The sequence below is a fragment of the Coregonus lavaretus genome, assembly GCF_964263955.1.
Source record: "Coregonus lavaretus genome assembly, chromosome: 27".
In the NCBI taxonomy this organism is placed as follows: domain Eukaryota; kingdom Metazoa; phylum Chordata; class Actinopteri; order Salmoniformes; family Salmonidae; genus Coregonus; species Coregonus lavaretus.
This window is the reverse complement of record NC_140014.1, coordinates 15,132,340-15,150,008: the sequence shown is the minus strand read 5'-3', so window position 1 is coordinate 15,150,008 and position 17,669 is coordinate 15,132,340. Positions and strand designations below refer to the sequence as shown.

At 44.2% G+C, this 17,669-nt stretch overlaps 2 protein-coding genes across 2 annotated transcripts in view; one reads left to right on the top strand and one right to left on the bottom strand.

The window, feature by feature from the left end:
- Positions 1–17,669, top strand: part of LOC311102607 (myelin transcription factor 1-like protein) — a gene marked incomplete at both ends in the record, with an annotated part of 591,893 nt that overhangs the window by 138,185 nt on the left and 436,039 nt on the right. The window lies entirely within an intron of this gene.
- The window catches only part of col12a1a (collagen, type XII, alpha 1a), a gene marked incomplete at its 5' end in the record, with an annotated part of 82,519 nt that overhangs the window by 12,759 nt on the left and 52,091 nt on the right, over positions 1–17,669 (bottom strand). The window contains 21 exons of the mRNA XM_084144399.1: positions 574–627; positions 1,180–1,266; positions 2,124–2,201; positions 2,549–2,707; positions 7,438–7,547; positions 8,068–8,210; positions 9,263–9,401; positions 9,534–9,572; positions 9,695–9,859; positions 10,158–10,301; positions 10,509–10,632; positions 11,265–11,404; positions 11,509–11,583; positions 11,765–11,917; positions 12,590–12,706; positions 12,798–12,944; positions 13,128–13,247; positions 13,707–13,836; positions 14,003–14,145; positions 14,252–14,381; positions 16,107–16,249. Of these exons, the coding sequence (XP_084000525.1) occupies positions 574–627; positions 1,180–1,266; positions 2,124–2,201; positions 2,549–2,707; positions 7,438–7,547; positions 8,068–8,210; positions 9,263–9,401; positions 9,534–9,572; positions 9,695–9,859; positions 10,158–10,301; positions 10,509–10,632; positions 11,265–11,404; positions 11,509–11,583; positions 11,765–11,917; positions 12,590–12,706; positions 12,798–12,944; positions 13,128–13,247; positions 13,707–13,836; positions 14,003–14,145; positions 14,252–14,381; positions 16,107–16,249 (2,540 nt within the window). The remainder of the gene's footprint in view (positions 1–573; positions 628–1,179; positions 1,267–2,123; positions 2,202–2,548; positions 2,708–7,437; positions 7,548–8,067; positions 8,211–9,262; positions 9,402–9,533; positions 9,573–9,694; positions 9,860–10,157; positions 10,302–10,508; positions 10,633–11,264; positions 11,405–11,508; positions 11,584–11,764; positions 11,918–12,589; positions 12,707–12,797; positions 12,945–13,127; positions 13,248–13,706; positions 13,837–14,002; positions 14,146–14,251; positions 14,382–16,106; positions 16,250–17,669) is intronic.

Below are 17,669 nucleotides of genomic sequence, written 5' to 3'. Positions count from 1 at the left end.
CAGTAACTGTTGGTGAGGAACATGTGGTCCTCTGTAGCTCAGCTGGTAGAGCACGGCGCTTGTAACGCCAAGGTAGTGGGTTCGATCCCCGGGACCACCCATACACAAAAAAAATGTATGCACGCATGACTGTAAGTCGCTTTGGATAAAAGCGTCTGCTAAATGGCATATTATGTTCTATTTCTCATCAGACCTCTCGACACTGGCCTCCATAAATCAAGCTGGTGAAAAATACACAGTACAAATCAAGCTGAAGAATATACAGTACATTCAATAAGTGAGTTCAGATGTGAGCAATCTGTATTGTCTGATGGGGCATGCGAATGGTGGACTGTACAGTTCAGTGGTAACTGCTTTGAGATCCCTACTGCATTAGGCTGAACTCTGCTTTATTGTAAATGAGTTGGGCCTTGGACTGTAGCCGAGTTAGCTCAGTTGGATATGGCTTGATTCAATGTTTGATTGCGGCTCGGCCACACAACACCATAATATCCAATGACTCAGACTCATTAATCGCTGTGTGTGTTAAGTGTGTGTTAAATAGCTTGATAATGATCCAAATTCTTGACTTACAGTTGGGCCTGAGTCTCCTCTTTCTCCTCTGGGTCCTTTAGTACCTGGTCCACCCTGGGAAAGTCAAGATAGAATGAAAGACAGAGTCAGAGACTGAGAATCAGAGCCATCCCCACAACAGGAGCTGCTTCCAGACCTAAACCCCAAGCCGGCAGGAATTCCCACAGGGGCTTAGTAAGGTTGCAAAGTGAAGCATACATATTCCAGACTCCTCTTCAAGGTTTTTCCAGTTTTCTTTTCAGATGGGCATTTATCTTTTGACACATCTCTAAGCCTGATAGCCCACACCTCATCGCACGCCATTCATCTCATCCCCCTCTCATTCGTTTTCCATGGGAAAAAACACAGATACTCACATGAGGGATGTCCCCACTCTAATATCCACATGCTTAAACTTTAGAGCAGGGCAACAATTATGAAGAAAAAAGAATACCCCTGTAACACTATTCCTATATGTCCACATCATCATAGTGGAGACAGAGGTATCATCATCATTATTATATGAGAGAGTAGAGAGAGAGCTTTGCTGCCAGGCGAGGACAGACCGAAGAAGAGAGAACCCTGCCCCAAGACGAGGAGAAATGGAGGGATGGTTCATGTCTTTACCGAGGGGCCGGGTGGCCCCGGAGGACCAACGCTGTCCTGTGCACATGTGCAGGCATGGGGAAGAGCCGGGCACTTGAGCTCATCTCTCTGCAATACAGAAAGGAAGGAGAGGGGGAGGGTAAGGAAGATAATGAGAATGTAAAAAAATACTTTACTAAAATACAATATTAATAGTATGTCCCATTGGGCATCTCTTGACATCAGTGGGCCTTTCTGGTAACCCACAAAATACAACAAGTGCAGATAGGAGTATCTGTATTGAAAATGAGTGCCACTGCTCTGACAACCCAAACCAATAAAATGGTGCCTTGAAGTTTTCTTCAAGGAAACCCATTAGAAAAGCTACTAAAGCCATTAGAAAACGGGGGTGCATACTGAAACATGACTGCTGCAATAGTGGAGTGCATGGTCTACACCCAACTGTTTTGTTTGAAGGAAATATGTGACAACTTACACAACACAGCCTTCTTTGCCATGATATATGAATATATCATGCAAATGACACAGAGAGGGATAGATGGGTAATTGGCTACAGTCAAGTAAGTAAGTTCACATGTATCTGGTAATAAACATGTCACAGATGAGTACAATGATTCATCTGTTCACCACATGATCAAAAGGACCAGTTGTTTTGGTGGGATTGGAATTGTAAAACTGTACTGAGATTAGTCCAATTAAAGAGGAATACAATGGTCTATTCAGGCCTGCCAATGCAATCATTTCATTAAAAAAAAATTCCCAGCTAGGCTTCAGACAAAGTCTATACAGCACGTGCACACTTTAGAAATTACATAGAACCTCTGACACATGCATGCATGCAAGAATATAATGGCTCTCTTAATTTATAGTCCATGCTAGAATGCGAGTCAAAGTGCAAAGGCTTGATGGTAATGTACAGCTATGAGGCCTTACTAGAGGGCCGTCCACAGCGAAACTGCTCTTACCGTGGCCGGGAGGTCACAACATTTGTCTCTGCTGGTCCAGCTCAAGCTGCACACAATATCAAACATCTGGAGCTGGAACTGTACAACAGAACGGAGAGAAAAAAGAGATTAGAACACAGATGGGCGTTACACATGGCTTCCATTGAGCTCCAGCGTTGAGGACTCAAAAACAACATGGCTCCAGAAACAGGCCATCACCCACAGAGAGCTGGAACACAAGTAAAATGAGAGGGAGAGAGAGCAGCGTCTTTCATTCATCCAACAATGACTGTGAGTTGTAGCTCTTAATTGAGCATCAACAAATGAACAGCTAGGTGTAAAATCTGGGCACTTTGCACTTCACACCAACAGCTTGTGTGTGAGTGAGGGATGCATTTCCTTCGAGGTTTTCCATTTTGAATTAGTGTTGTACATTTTTCACTCACTGTTGCCGACTCCCTCTTTGATCCTCCTGACTTGGCCATCTTTCCCAGCACCTCATAGCCGTCTGTGGAGATGTTGTTTGCCTCCTTGATGGGTTTCTCTGCCACCTCCTGGCAGTCCACGTTCAGTTTGACCCTCTCGGGAGAAACACTGATGTGAAGCTGTAGCAGGAGGAGGAAGAGAAGAGGATTATTAGTCAAGACCACTCTAATCTCAATATGAAATACTACAGCAACAACAACGGGCGGCAGGTAGCCTAGCAGTTTGAGCGTTGGACCAGTAACTGAAAAGACACTAGTTTGAATCTCCGAGCCGACAAGGTGAAAAATCTGTCAATGTGCCCTTGAGCAAGGCACTTAACCCTAATTGCTCCGGGTCACCTTGATAACGGCTGACCCTGGCAGTGACCACACTCTCAGAGGGTGTCTCAGGTGGAGTTGGGATATGCAAAAAAACACATTTCCAAAGAGAAGTTTTTATTATTTTATTACAATGTTTGGACATCCAGGCTTGCCAAAGAGGATTGAGAGCGTCCAGTGTTTTTGACATGCCATTTCTGCATTAAAAGAGAACCTCTCTCTACAATGGAAAGACATAACAAGCAACATTATCTCGTACCATAAACCTATAGTCTAACTGATATTTATTAAGATGCTGATACTGTATTTCACTAAATCACCACTATTAAGATGATTTGTTATTCAGTCCTACTCATAATTAAGTTATTATATAGCTTAGTATCATGTAAGAACATTCTGGTTGTAGGTCCCTTGGAAGAAAGTTCATTTCAGCCACTTTCACTGATCAACGGAACATTAAATAATCTAAAAAATAAAACAAGCTATAAGCTATATATGAAACAACCCACAGAATATGGGCCTTTGAAATTATGTTATTTGTGGTACACCATCAAAAGTGCCACACTTTACATACTTTCCTGCGCAGTTGCATTTTTTCGAACAGTCTGACAAGCTTTCACCCTGACAGAGAGAGCAGGCTAACATTCCTGTCCTACAGAGCAATAACAACCGCACTTGGCAAGCACTCACGAAATTACAGTGGACTTTCTTGGCAAGAGAACAGACTATCTAGCCAACCACAGGAGAGGGGTCTGATACCTCAGGATCCTGGCATGGACATAGATATACTATGATTCACTTGAGGGCTTACCAAAATAATGCTCAATGATGTACTGCAAGTGCAAATAATACAAATGTATACATAACTGGAAAATATTACTGGAAAATTAGGATTCACAAAAACACTTCTGAACATTGGCACATCTTGGACACATCTCTTTCTTAGCACTCCATTCACACTAGTATGGATTCTCCCATTGGTATACTGTGGACACCATAATAAAGGCTATATCAGAGCTAGGTGTCCAGTCCACAGACATAGCACAGTAACAGTGCATATAGTCATATTTTGGCTTCTGTTGCGTTCTTTCCCCCTGGTTCCCCTGACATACGTTCATGATTTCTATCGGACTCCATTTTATTGGTATTGGCTATGTCTTCACGGCTCCTCCTGTTTCTCACTCCTGAGCCCTGATGGCTGGGGAAATCACAATTCACATGCAGCCTCGCTACCTAAGATAGGATTCCTTAATTAGTTTGATTAAAAGCAAAAGTGGACATATCTCTCTCTCACTTATCTGACATTTTTTGATGCACTGCTAAATTGCATTCACAGATCGACAACTTTTATCAGGAAGAGACATAATCCTAGTTTATGTATACTACTGCCACCATATCCAGTCTTGGAGGACGATGCAATATTCCCATCCAGGCTTCCGAAAAGGAGCTTGCTTAGCCTTGGTTGTAAAGTCACCATTTCATTTCTGAGTGGCTTCCTCTGGTGCTGGAATGGTTGTATGCGTCATTAAATCTGCTTGGCTACCTCACGGAATGGAAGGCTTTTAAAGAAGGCATCAGAGGAAACACTGTAATACCGAGAGTACAACGAGGGCAGTCAGGGCTATGGCAAAGTATCAGTTAGAGATTGACCAAAGACCAACGTTTTAAACAATTTGGGTTCTTTGGAGCATTTCTTCTTCCACAATTAGTGCATGCAAATACTGGCAAAACCTAACCACCCAATCCCCGAATGGAAAGTTTGAGAGAGTTTGGGTCCTCTCAGAGAATAATAGCTGCATTTGTGAAGCTTTAAGTATGGGGAAACTGCAGAGTGGGTGGACTGAATACATCTAGCTATAACGAAAACCACCAAAAACTTTCATATTTCCACTTGATCGCAAACAAAATGCAAAACCCCCAATGGCACCAATGATACATACAGTATATGAGTTGATGAAAAAACGTTCACCCTGCAATTAAACTATATGAAGTAGCTACACCCTACACATTTTACTACACTTGGCAAACATCAGGACTATAGTTCAAATGAGAGCATGGGTCAGACTAGGAATAGAGATGAGGGTTGTTTTGGGTTAGTTGTCTCATATTTTCCCATGGACATGTCTAATCTTAGTATTAACTATTCATTTGGTGAGTGAAATAGTTGAGGGGAGGAGAAAACCTCAAATGTATTGTGAGTCTAATAACAATCTATTCTGAGTTCATATAAAAGATATGAACTGCTCTGAGGTAGAGCACACTATACATGTTAAGGGCTACATTTGAGCATTTGTGTGACAGCTGGACTTTCCCTGTATTTAAGATCAGCTGTCTTTTCTGACCTCGCTGGTCACTAGTCACTAGCTACACGCTGAGGTCACTCCAAACCACCCATGGATGAACCATTGGGAACCCACAATATACACAAACAGACAACCACACCAGTCAATAACTACAGTACACACATGCACCAGACCAGGAATTAATCTGGTAGGTAGACAGCTGTAGATTCCTTTTGCCTCAGAGCAGTAACCACAGCACCACACACTAGCTCAGACTGCAGGCACCACCACAGCAATAGAAAAGAAACACAGACACATAGGTATCCAACTGGAGCTCTGATTATGTCATTGTGCTGATGTCACTGATGTCATCGGATATAGCCCTGACCCAACATTTTCCAGGGTCCCATTCATAACATTATCCTGTAATTAGCACTGCTGCTTAGTGGTCTGACTGAAACTACATTAACTTGAGGTTCTGTGGGCATACCATTCTCCCTCATAACTTCTAAGTGTTCAGAGTGGACTCATTGACCTTAGGAAGTACATTTGATGTACACTACACTAGAGGGAGGGTCCTCATGATTTTAGAAAAATAAATTACTAAAGTTTTTATATAATAGGAGGGATATTGTTCCCCTTCAGAAACATTGGATACACTTGAAACATTATTCAAGTCCACTGGAAACAGTAATATCTTCATCTTAGATGTATCTTACATCTTGGAACATTCATAAAATAATATGAAAAAATACTGACGTTCATTGTTTAACTCCTTTTCATCTTATGATAGCTGAGCATAACAGAGGATGTTTTATATTCTGCTCTGCTTTGAGTTGGGCCTAGCGTTTGATGTCCCATGTGAGCTCCTCTACTCCTGCTGTGACATTGAGGTCCCCAGAATGTGGCAAAAACACTGTATATGATGGTTTTAAAACTTTGCATGTTACAAAATCATTCTAGAGAAACAATGGCTTTTTAAAACAATTATGGCATCATCTACAGTGTTATTTCAACAGGGTTGAAAGCCTTCAGTGACTAATGACTATAGGTATGTACTCCCACCCCCACTCAGACTTGACATTGTAATCCCACCATAGAAAAGTAACAGGGTGCCAATGGGAATCCACACTCAGAGGCAGGAAAATGTAAAGTATAGGAGATGCAATATATCTCAAAATATCTCCATTCATGTTGACAGATGTTTGTAAGTCTCTTTGGGCTTGTTGAATTTTTGGGTCGATTTCATCAGTTTATTCCCCCGGCTGCAAACATGGCGTGTAATAATACTTTGAGAGGATTTTCCCTGACTTTTAGAAACCATCTGTTAAAGGAGGAAATTATTGTTATTGACAGATAATTCGATTCAAGCAGCAAACTCTCTTGAAAATACTTAATTGGGCATACGCAGCTAGCTTTCTGTTTTGCGGTGTAAAATGTACGACCTGGTCTTTTTCCCAATGTATCAGGTTTTATTTATTGTAAACGAGGTAAACCAAAACAAACACTGATCCAATAACAGCCCACTTCCTCAGAATGTTCAGGAATTCCCACCTGACTGCCGCCAGGACAATGGCCAATCAGCACACTATAAGCCTCCATCGCTAGGCTAACTGGTTGCACATTGTGCAAGGTGACCATGGGTCACCAAAGTCTCCTCCAACCTTTGGAAAGATATTTATAGTGCTTCCAAACCATTCATCAAAATAACTGCCTAAAGTCTCAGAAAACAAAGCTAAATGCCAGATTGTAAAAAGGCCTGAATATGCCACTTTGGCACTACTGTAAGATGGATCACATTCAATGTCGTGAGAGGTAGGTAACCAGATCCTAGCTAGACCTTAGACTTTGCATTGATTATCACCTCAGGAGGTGAACTCAATGAGGCATAACACTAATCCACAGAAACGTCAACTATGAACAGACATGACCGCCCATAAAGACTCTTGAAACACCTAATCTATCATAGGTGGTGACCATATCAAGGTTACACATCCCAGACAGGGATAATCTCCCCTGAAAATGTATCAAAAAATGTTACCACAGAAATCCATTATTCATGTGAAAATGTATCTTTGGAACCTGGTGTTTTGGAAGTTATTATTACAATTTATTGCAGATTATTGCTGATCTGTATGTCCTCAGGAAATCCAACCAGAAAGATAAGCCAAGATATGTGATTCCTTTGGCAAGCATTAATGTCATCATATGGCCCACAAACCGTTCTCATTCAAGTGAAATGGTGTTTACCTTGTGGAAGCTTCCGTGGAAAACTCTCTTCACTTGATCCTCATTAAACGTGGCTCTCTGGATCTCCCCTCTGGTGTCCTTGTTGTAGAACGTGATTGTTTTGCTGGAAGCTGAAAAGAGGGAACAATGGTTTCAGATGGCCCCCTAACCATACATTACAGGGAGAAGTCACGCAACACACATAGAAACACACAAACAGAGTGAGCTACAGGGGAGATAGCCCTCAAAATTAAACACTTACGAACAAGTAAACACTTGAATACTTAACAAGTAACAAGTGACTACTTAGGTACAATACTTGATCATCACAAACTTAGGCACACAAGTGAACACGTACGGACTTGGAAATACACACAGAGTGTGAAAAGTCAGTGTCAAACCAAAACACTCTATGAGAGACAGCTTGATACAGCCAAGTCTTGGGGTTAATACTTTTGCATTCAGAGGTCTGAATCTCCTTTATCCTGAATTTACCAACAGGGGATCAGTGGACCTTAGTGGCCTACAGGTCATTACACTGGTCTAAGTTTCTAAACACTTATCTGATGCAGTAAGGAGGGGAATCACACCACAGCTGTTGGGCAGCCACAGCTTACCCCATAAGAGAAACAAAGCATGATGGGGGCTTACGGTTGACGGTGACCCCAACCTCAGGGTTGTTGTTGCCGTCAGCAATCTGCCAGATATCAAATGCCTGGTTGGGGGTGTCGGGGAGGAGACGGAAGAGCAGGATTATGGTGTAGGATGGAGGAAGGCCCTCTGGGTGGATCTCCCTGGCAGGAACAAAAATACAGGTGTCATGGCAGAGCTCTTTCATGGAGCTAAGGGATTTTACTTTTGTAAGATGGTCAACTTCATAGACACCAGCCCTGAGAATATCTGATCACTAGTTTACCCACTGGGCACAGACATCAATTCAAAAGTCTATTCCACGTTGGTTCAATGTAATTTCATTGAAATGACGTGGAAACAACATTGATTCAACCAGTGTGTGCCCAGTGGGTATAGATCATCAGATAATCATAAATCTTTGAGCAACATGAGAGAGTCCACTAAGACCTGTTTGGATTAAGATGGCAAATCGTAATCTATAGAGCCTTTGGCCAGGATGAAATACTAGATCCTTTGTAACTCCTGGAAGACCAAAGATACATAGCAACAATGTTGGTACCTTAAAAGCCACACCACAAACCAAAAAGACACACAATATCCACCCTGTCACATTGGCCACACAACCTGAAAATGGTTGCCAGTTCTACCCCAACCTCGAAAAATTACTGACATATTGAAAGTATTTTTCAGTCCCTACCTAACTGCTGGAAGTGTTTTCATTTGTGCACATTAAGTCAATGGCTTACCAACGCACAAATACGAATCATTATGGACAAATTAACAAAGCATGCTCGTGCCTTAGATGTTAGAACAGAATTCTTGAGCAGCTTAGCGATTGCCTGAAGACATTTTAATGGGCTCAATAAAGAGCAGGGCTCAATAAAGAGCAGGGCTCAATAAAGAGCAGGGCTCTTGACCTCTGGCTGCTTTGGCTGCTCCCTCTATGACATATGTGGGAGAGGGCCCTACCCTGGGAGCTTTACACTCCGACCCAAATTATTTTCTCTTACTAACACCTCATATTCTACAAGCTGCAACAACAAACAGAACTGGCAAGGGGCTCTGTAGATGCTGGATGGGCGCTGGGGGGAACGCAGGCTGCCGAGCCTTTGAAGGTCATTAAAAATAATTACACAGGCCAACATTATAGTACGCAGGAGAGGAGCAGGCAGCCCGCAACGGAAACAGGCTGCAAACACGCACACACACTTACTTTGTGGGCGCAGAGAGGAATGCGTCCTTGTGAAGCCTGTAGGCTATAAAGCTGTTGAAGGAGCCAGATTCCATGGACACGCCATTCATGGCAGCGAAGGTCCTGTCTGTAATGTTGAAGCCCTCAAGCATTCTGAAGCCTGGAGAATATACATCAGGTCAATACACAATAATGAGAAAATACAAGTCAATACATAGGAAGATAGTGCACAGTACTGACTAGCCCGTAGGTGTTATCAGTAGCTGTCAGTTTATTCCGAATATTTACTTACCAGGTGAAGTAAACCCGTTGATGTAGATCAAAGGACATGCTGAAGAGGGAGAAATGAAACAACATGATAAGTTGTAAAAGACTGGAGGGCAACAGACAGCAAATGTCAATCTGGTTTCACTTGTGTCTTAAGGTATCGTGTCATGTCAATGCCAATCTTACTGGATGTGGCCGTTTCGCAGATGAATGTGATGAGGTTGTCCTGGATCTTGGCGAATGCGTCAAAGTCATCCACAACAAAGACGTGTCTTTCACTTGGCTTGCTGCCAATGTTCCTCAACTCTGCCATGTCCACGTCAGCCACACCAACCACAAACACACTGTAACCTGGAGTGAGGTGAGTACAAAGACAACCATTATGATCCATACACCATGGCCTAATCAATCCTTAGTGGCTGTTCAGATCTATTTCACAGCGGTTGTTTAGATCTGCCAGTACTTCAAACACTCCAATTTGAAAAACCGAAAACCCCCAAAAGAGCTAAACAATGCTATACCTCAAAACAAGTTATGTAGCTAGCTACACACAAAGCATGTTTAAAGTCAACTAAGGTTTACTAAACCTTGACTGAAAAGATCCAGTTTCTGACTTCTATAAGGACAAATCCCAACGTTGAACACTTACCAGAGTGTATCAGGTTGGAGGCACTCTTCTGGACCTCGTCTTGGGAGCGACCATCGGTGACGACCACCAGAACCTTAGGCACATGCTTCCTCATGCCATTGTCTGAGGTGAACACCTTCTCACCAACGTGCTTCAGAGCAGCACCTGTACACAGAGGGGTAGGACATCAGTCTCAACCTTTAACTATGGACTCATTCAACTCCACCAGCATGATGAAGACACTGTGATGACATTGACGCTGAGTGAATGTATCTAGACTTTTTGATTAACTCAACATTATGCATTGAGTGTTAAGGATGTCAGTCAGTAACATTGAGAGTAGCAGTCAGTCAGAGTGGTCTGTGGGTGTACCTGTTTTGGTGTTTCCTCCCATGTAGCGGACGAGCTGCAGCGCAGCCAAGGTCCTTCCCTTGTCTTGGTAAGTGTTCAGTTTGAACTCTGTCTTGGCACTGTCACTGTATTGCACAAAAGACACCTGTTTCCAGAAGAAGAAGAAAAAGAGAGAGAGAGAGAGAGAGAGAGAGAGAGAGAGAGAGAGAGAGAGAGAGAGAGAGAGAGAGAGAGAGAGAGAGAGAGAGAGAGAGAGAGAGAGAGAGAGAGAGAGAGAGAGAGAGAGAGAGAGAGAGAGAGAGAGAGAGAGAGAGAAGAGAGAGAGAGACAGAGAGAGAGAGAAGAGAGAGAGAGACAGAGAGAGAGAGACAGATAGAGAAGAGAGAGAGAGAGAGAGAGAGAGAGAGAAGAGAGAGAGAGAGAGAGAGAGAGAGAGAGAGAGAGAGAGAGACAGAGAGACAGAGAGACAGAGAGAGAGAGAGAGAGAGAGAGAGAGAGAGAGAGAGAGAGAGAGAGAGAGAGAGAGAGAGAGAGAGAGAGACAGTGAGAGAGAGAGAGAGACAGTGAGAGAGAGAGAGAGAGACAGTGAGAGAGAGAGACAGAGACAGAGAGAGAGAGAGAGAGAGAGAGAGAGAGAGAGAGAGAACATGATAGAGCATTGATGTGAATATACTCTTAAAAAGGAAAAGAGAAGGGAATATGCTGTAAACAGCCAGAGACTCATCACTTTCGTTTTGAAGCATTACATCTCAGAGGATAGTCTTCATGGCTATGTACCTGCATGCCGCCAGGGTGGATGACGTCGAAGGCGCCGATCATGCTGAAGACAAACTGGATCACTTTACTGAAGCTCTCGTCTCCGATACTCCAGGAGCCGTCAATCAGGAAAACCAGGTCAGCCTTGGCTCCTCTGCACACTGTGGAACACATAGAGCAAAGTTAATGGACATGTCAGGTAGGAGACGTATAAAGAGTTTCTTCACGTCGCTCCACAGCATGCTGACTTGAAGCCTCTCCTTACCGTCCAAAGCAGGGGGGATGGTGGCGGGCGGAGGTGGGGTGGGGGGCTCAGTTGGGGCCTCTGTGGGCTTGATCACTATAACAAAGACCAAAACATAAACAGTCAGACCATTTGGACTTTACTAGAATGCCATGTTAGCCCCCTGCAAAGACACTGAGGTGTTTTCTTACACCCTGAGTGTGGTGGGGGGTATACATACGTATGAATACAATGGAAGTGACATGTGACAGGTCTGATGGTTAGTGGGGTTTCTTACGCGTCCTCTCCTTGACGCTGACTCCGGGCCCCTCCAGGTTGGGGGTCTGTGTGTACACAGTGGCATTGTAGAGGGCGTCAGGGGTCAGGCCGTCCCAGCAGTAGTGGCTCTCAGACCCAGTAATGGTGGTCTCCTGAGCTCCCTTGTTAGAGGCTGCAGGGAAGAGGAAAGAGTTACCCACATTGGTAGTGGATCAGGTGATTTATCCCCATACACTCTAAACGTATTCCCTCAGAGGGGTTACAGCCAATGGTAGCGCTTGGACTGAGGCAGCAGCGGGCTTATACAGTGTTTTGTGTTATTCAACAGATACCCTTTCAAACAAACAAGAATTCACTTAAGGTTGCAAAGTGCACTGCTTCCATCTATAATGGCTACCATACTGTAAACAGACTTAAATATGTTTTATTTTACAGTACTCTAGCGTCGGAGAGTTAATACGAAACAGATGGATCATTAAGACATTTTATCAACTACACCTTTGTGATAGGGTGGTAACTTTGGCTACATATCTGATCGACAGTAGACATTCTGAAATAAATATAAAACAAGAGCTACTGTATAGAAACAGTCCTCCCCCATTGGGATCAATGTAATATGGACTGAATGGGCTCCCAGCAGAGGAGGCTGGTGGGAGGAGCTATAGAAGGACGGGCTTATTGTAATGGCTGGAATGGAATAAATGGAACGGTATCAAACACATAAACATATGGAAACCATATGACTCCATTTCATTTATATCCATACCAGCCATTACAATAAGCCCGTCCTCCTATAGCTCCTCCCACCAGCCTCCTCTGGCTCCCAGCCAGGTACAGTACTTACGGTTGAAGGGATTCAGTTTGAGTCTGTAGGATGTGGCAGCCCTATGTGGGGTCCATCTCATGCAGAAGGTGTCATAACCAACATTGTAGGTGGTCAGGTCAGTGATGTTCAGGTACACTGTGAAAGACAGGAACAGTCAATCAACTAACCAATCAATCAATCAACCATTTGATCAACCAAACAATCAAACAACCAATCAATCACTTACGTGTGGTTCCTTGTCCAATGAGAGGTCCGCTAAGGCCAGTGTCATACTGGGCCAACACCTTGAGGTCATAGGTGGTTCCTGGCTGCAGGTTGGGCAGCTGGTAGGTGGTCACATCTCCAACAAACGTCTCCATGGTCTGATCAGTACCTGCAAGCACAGACAGGGACACTCCAGGTCAATAACAGCAGGCAAGCGATCACATCTTCAAAAGATATCTGTGACTTTCTTCTATTGCAGGATAGGTATTTTAAGCAAGTAAAGTGATTTGTCATCAGACAATGTTCTTTCACGGCAGAATAGAATAGTAGAATAGAACAGTAACTATCTGACCTTCAGGTGAGTAGACCAGTTTGTAGCCCACCACTCTGGAGGGGGCGGGGTCCCAGGACACTCTGAAGCGAGTGTACCACTCATCTGACACTCTCAGGTTCTGAGGCCCCAGCATGCCAACTGTGGGGAAGGAAACACAGACAGTCAAAACATATGAAAAACATATTACAACGCTCTTAACATGGATATCATAGCCATGTGATCCTAAGCTAAGTCTTTGCTTTGATGTGGTGTAATTTGTTGGTGGAAATGAGACTGGGTATTGGGCAGCTCCCGTATGAGATCTCCCATTGGAGGACAGCCAGTTCACATCTCTGGCACACACAGGCAGACTGAGCTGAAGCCAAGTCATGGAGTTTCTATTGTTTCTCAGATCCAGGATAATAATCAGTGGCTGAGTTTATAAAACCCCTCTACTGGGAATTCTTTCTCTCCATTAAGTGTGTGTGTGTGTGTGTGTGTGAGTGACTATGACTTACAGTATGTGTCTGCAAATAACTGTGCGTTTGTGGAGCGCTGTGTGGGTCTGTTATTCTATCATGTTGCATTGAGGATCAAGCAGATAATGTGCTAGCATACCTGTGTGTCCGTCTCCATCCAGATCTCCCCCTGGTCCGTCGAGGTAGATGGCCTGCACGTTGATCTTATAGGGAGTGTCTGGATCCAGGTTGGGCAGGATGACAGTATTTCTGTTCCCAGGAACCATAGTCTACAGGACACACAGGCAGGACACTGCATGAATATTTGAAGCTACAGGTACTTCAAACGGAGGAGAAATAAGGACTTTGGGCTACACATTGCGCCTTGGGCCATATACAATTTTGGTGGTGTTTGATGAGTATATCATCAGAGAAATCAGCAATATGGGTGCTTACGTGCTCCTCAATGGGGTCTCCAGTGGTGGGGGCGTAGGTGATCTTGTACTGCTGCACTGGACCTTCAGCATGTTCCCATGCCACGGTCAGAGAGCTGGTGGTGGCATCATACACACGAATGTTCCTTGGGCCACTGCGGGGAACTGGGCCCGGGATAATAAAGAAGTTAGCACGATATCAAGCACAAACGTGGATGTAGATAAACCTATAAAGGCCACATGATCTTATGTATGATTTAGTGGATCTTACGTGTTTTGCCCTCGTCTTCGGCCGGCGGTCCTTCTCCGTCTGTGTAGATGGCGACCACTCCCACATTGTAGGGCGTGTCTGGGACCAGCTGCTCCAGCAGGGTGGTGGTTGATGTCCCAGAAACCAGAATCTGAACAGGAACAGAGAGGACAGAGACACAGGTTTCAGTGCTGAAGGACCGGGCCCAATGGGAGGATGAAGCAAACAGCAGGCATTACAGGGGGTTGGATTCAATCAAACTACTACCCTCATACCCACATGTTTGATTCTGAAAACTAGAAAAACACTGATCAATAATATAATTAACAGTAATAGCAAGGAGATCTGTGGAAGAACAGTGATCTTCTACATCAGTTAAGCTAGCCTACACTGACACATCCAGATGGGGGAGGAGTACTTCCTGTTTGAAAAGTGTGTCAGCTGTATGGGGAAAACAACAACCATGCCGTAATGCTGTTGTGACCCGCATGGTCCTGGCAGCTATGACCCCCCCCCCCCCCCAGCCTGACAGCTGTTTCAGTGTGACACCTCGGACAGCTTGTCCTCACCTCACTCAACGACCACTTGTGTTGTCACTGCTCAGTGCTCACTGAAAGGGGGAACAAAAGTATGCTTTTGATGTCAATGATGTAGGACCCATCCAGACAGTCAGGGCAATAATATACTGAGTAACTAACGTAATGTGTTGACAGTTGCTTACAGCCGCCTGGCTCTTCTGACCTATCTGTCTGGCAAGCAGTCGTCTGTGTGTGTCTGTGTTAGCCCTGAGTTCACCCATACTGGATACCAGACCCCACTTGTCTGTGTCTTGCCAACATGATCTCAAAGGTAAGCTAGTCTCTTCTCTGATCTTCTCATCTACCTGCCATGTCCTAGTCACCTAGAGTCACATACTATACAAAATATACAGGAGTCCTGTCCACACCCATCTGGTTTCCCTCTCACTTCTGACCCAAAGCAGCATTGCGTCATGCTCAATGTGTGTTTTTTCTATCTCTCTGCTTCACATGACTGTTTTTGATGAGCGTCATCAAACCCTTACTCCGGTCACTGCTCTGGGTTTAATAGCAACATGTTCCTCTCAAGAGGTAAACCTAATATTACAAGGCTGCTTTCCTAATTTGGTAAAGCATACACCAAATCTCCCAGGGTTACATTTGATTGTAGGTCATGACACTGGCCACATGAATGCTGACGTGGAAAGCTGGCTCTGCCACTGGAAAAGCCCAGCCCTGACTCCATCATAATATTCCCCAAGAAACAAAATGTGATGACTTTATAAAAAAAACAAGAGTACCTTTAGCTATAAATAAAATGGAACAGCATCACTCTTCAAATAACTAATGTTCTTTGACTTTAAATAAAAACTGGGTATCAGTGTCTCAATGCTTCTCACAGATGTGGCTGTTTGCGCAGTGTCAAGTAGCACTCTATTAGTTGTTTGTGGGGCATTTAGCTTCACCATACATCCTTTATAACTCCAGAGATGTGGGCACAGCTATGCCAGAAAAGGAGGGAAAAAGCCCAGACGGGGTTTCCTGTTTTAATTAATAAACATGAACATCTTGCCTTAAACCAGTACTAGACTGTTAAATAAAACCGCCACCAGAGAGACAGTCCATATGGAGCACAGACAGAGAGAGCTTTCTTTAAATAACATTAAGTCAGGGGCAAGGTTGAGGTTGATGTTGTTCCGTTCTGTTCCTTCACAAAGAGCTGTAGTGCTGTAAATGAACTGAAGCGTTGGACTCGGCCACCCTTGCACACACCCAAAGTCCCTGGACTCTAACATTTGACCTCTGACCTGGGGCAGGGTCAATCAGAGGCCCTGTGGGTCTCCTTGGTGGTGACTCACCGACTCGGAGGGCTTGGTGCCGCTCATGGGGGCGTAGACAACCCTGTACTGCACGACCTCGCCAGAGGCGGGCTCCCAGCGTACGTTCAGGGTGTTGGTGGTGGGGCCGAAGACCTGGATGTTCCTCACAGGAGTACGCTCCACTATAGCGAGAGACAGAGAGATGGAGGGATGGCGAGAGGGAGAGGGGAGAGGGGGGAAATAAGAGAGTGGGGTTGAGTGGGGAGAGAACAGCAGCTGAAAACATTAATTAGAGAGTCTGACTAAAGATTTATTGGTGCCTGAATGAGACACTAGGGAACGTTCGCAATGAAGCCATCACTGGGCCTGTGTACAATACAAAACTGCAGAAAAACACGACATAGTTGGCCAGTCTTCAATACCACACAGACTCTGCTCTAAACAGACATCAGCTTTACACTGTACACCTTTAGTGAACAACACTATAGTACCTAGCTAACGGTTGCTCAGAAGAAGAGGAGAGAAGGTCTGTAGCCCTCTGAAAATGTCCTTTAAAACTAAAGCAGATGTTTCCAGTCTTTGTACCACTCAGCAATGTACCCTCATAAAGACAGAGTGGGAAGTACATGGTGAGCTTCTTTACTTAGAGACCAGACAGTATTGGCCAGAGACAAAGAATGAAAGGACTTCATCAATGGATAGTCCATGTCCATAGCCTCTGTCAGAGCAATACATCAATCCATAAATTGAATGAGATGACCCAAGGCCACGATAAAATGTATCTGTTTAGTTTGATTAATAACATTTGTCGGACTGCCTGAAGAGACATAGATTCCACTGAGAATGAAGAATGCAGATGTAGAGTCCTATAATTCTGATTGAGATCAAAAGCTTCAAAGCTATCATTGCTCGGTGTCCCCTGGGGTACGTTCTGATGGACTCAATACAGGACAGAGGAACTAAGGTCTCTTACAGGATAGACAGGAAACCATTAGGCTATGGCTTTGGGGGGGGGGGGGGGGGTCCAGTAACAGTAACAACATAAATATAGCCAGTCTAGAGAAGACTGCTGAGTTGAATGTCAAAAAAGACTCTCTATTCATTCTCTTCACTCCTCTAGTTTTTTCTTCCATGCGGGGAGAAGATTACTCACGCCATGCTAGCCCTCCCCCCGCTGTGCTACCACCACCACTACCAGGCATTACACCCCATAAACGGACCCCATTACCGTAAGGCTGGAGACACCACTAGTGTTGCCAACGCAGAGGAATTCCTTGCTGTGCAATCAGCCCACTAAAGACTAAGTCACACTGAGGGGAGGCCCAGCCTTATAACTGGGGGAGAAACTGGGGGAGAGATGTTCTGTTCAAAACTGAAATAATAAACTAAATATAGTGTCTACAGTGAATCACACTATCAAGCATTGAAGTGGATATTTCAGCAGTAAACAGATGAGAAGCAAACCATGTTAGATCTTTTTGGCATTGCCTCCAGATATAAAAGGGGTTGGCTTATTTTATGAGGAAAATTCATGTACAATAAGACTGGGACATATTTTGGGCGCATTACAAGAGCTTACTGGTATAAGGAGTAAGCAAGCCA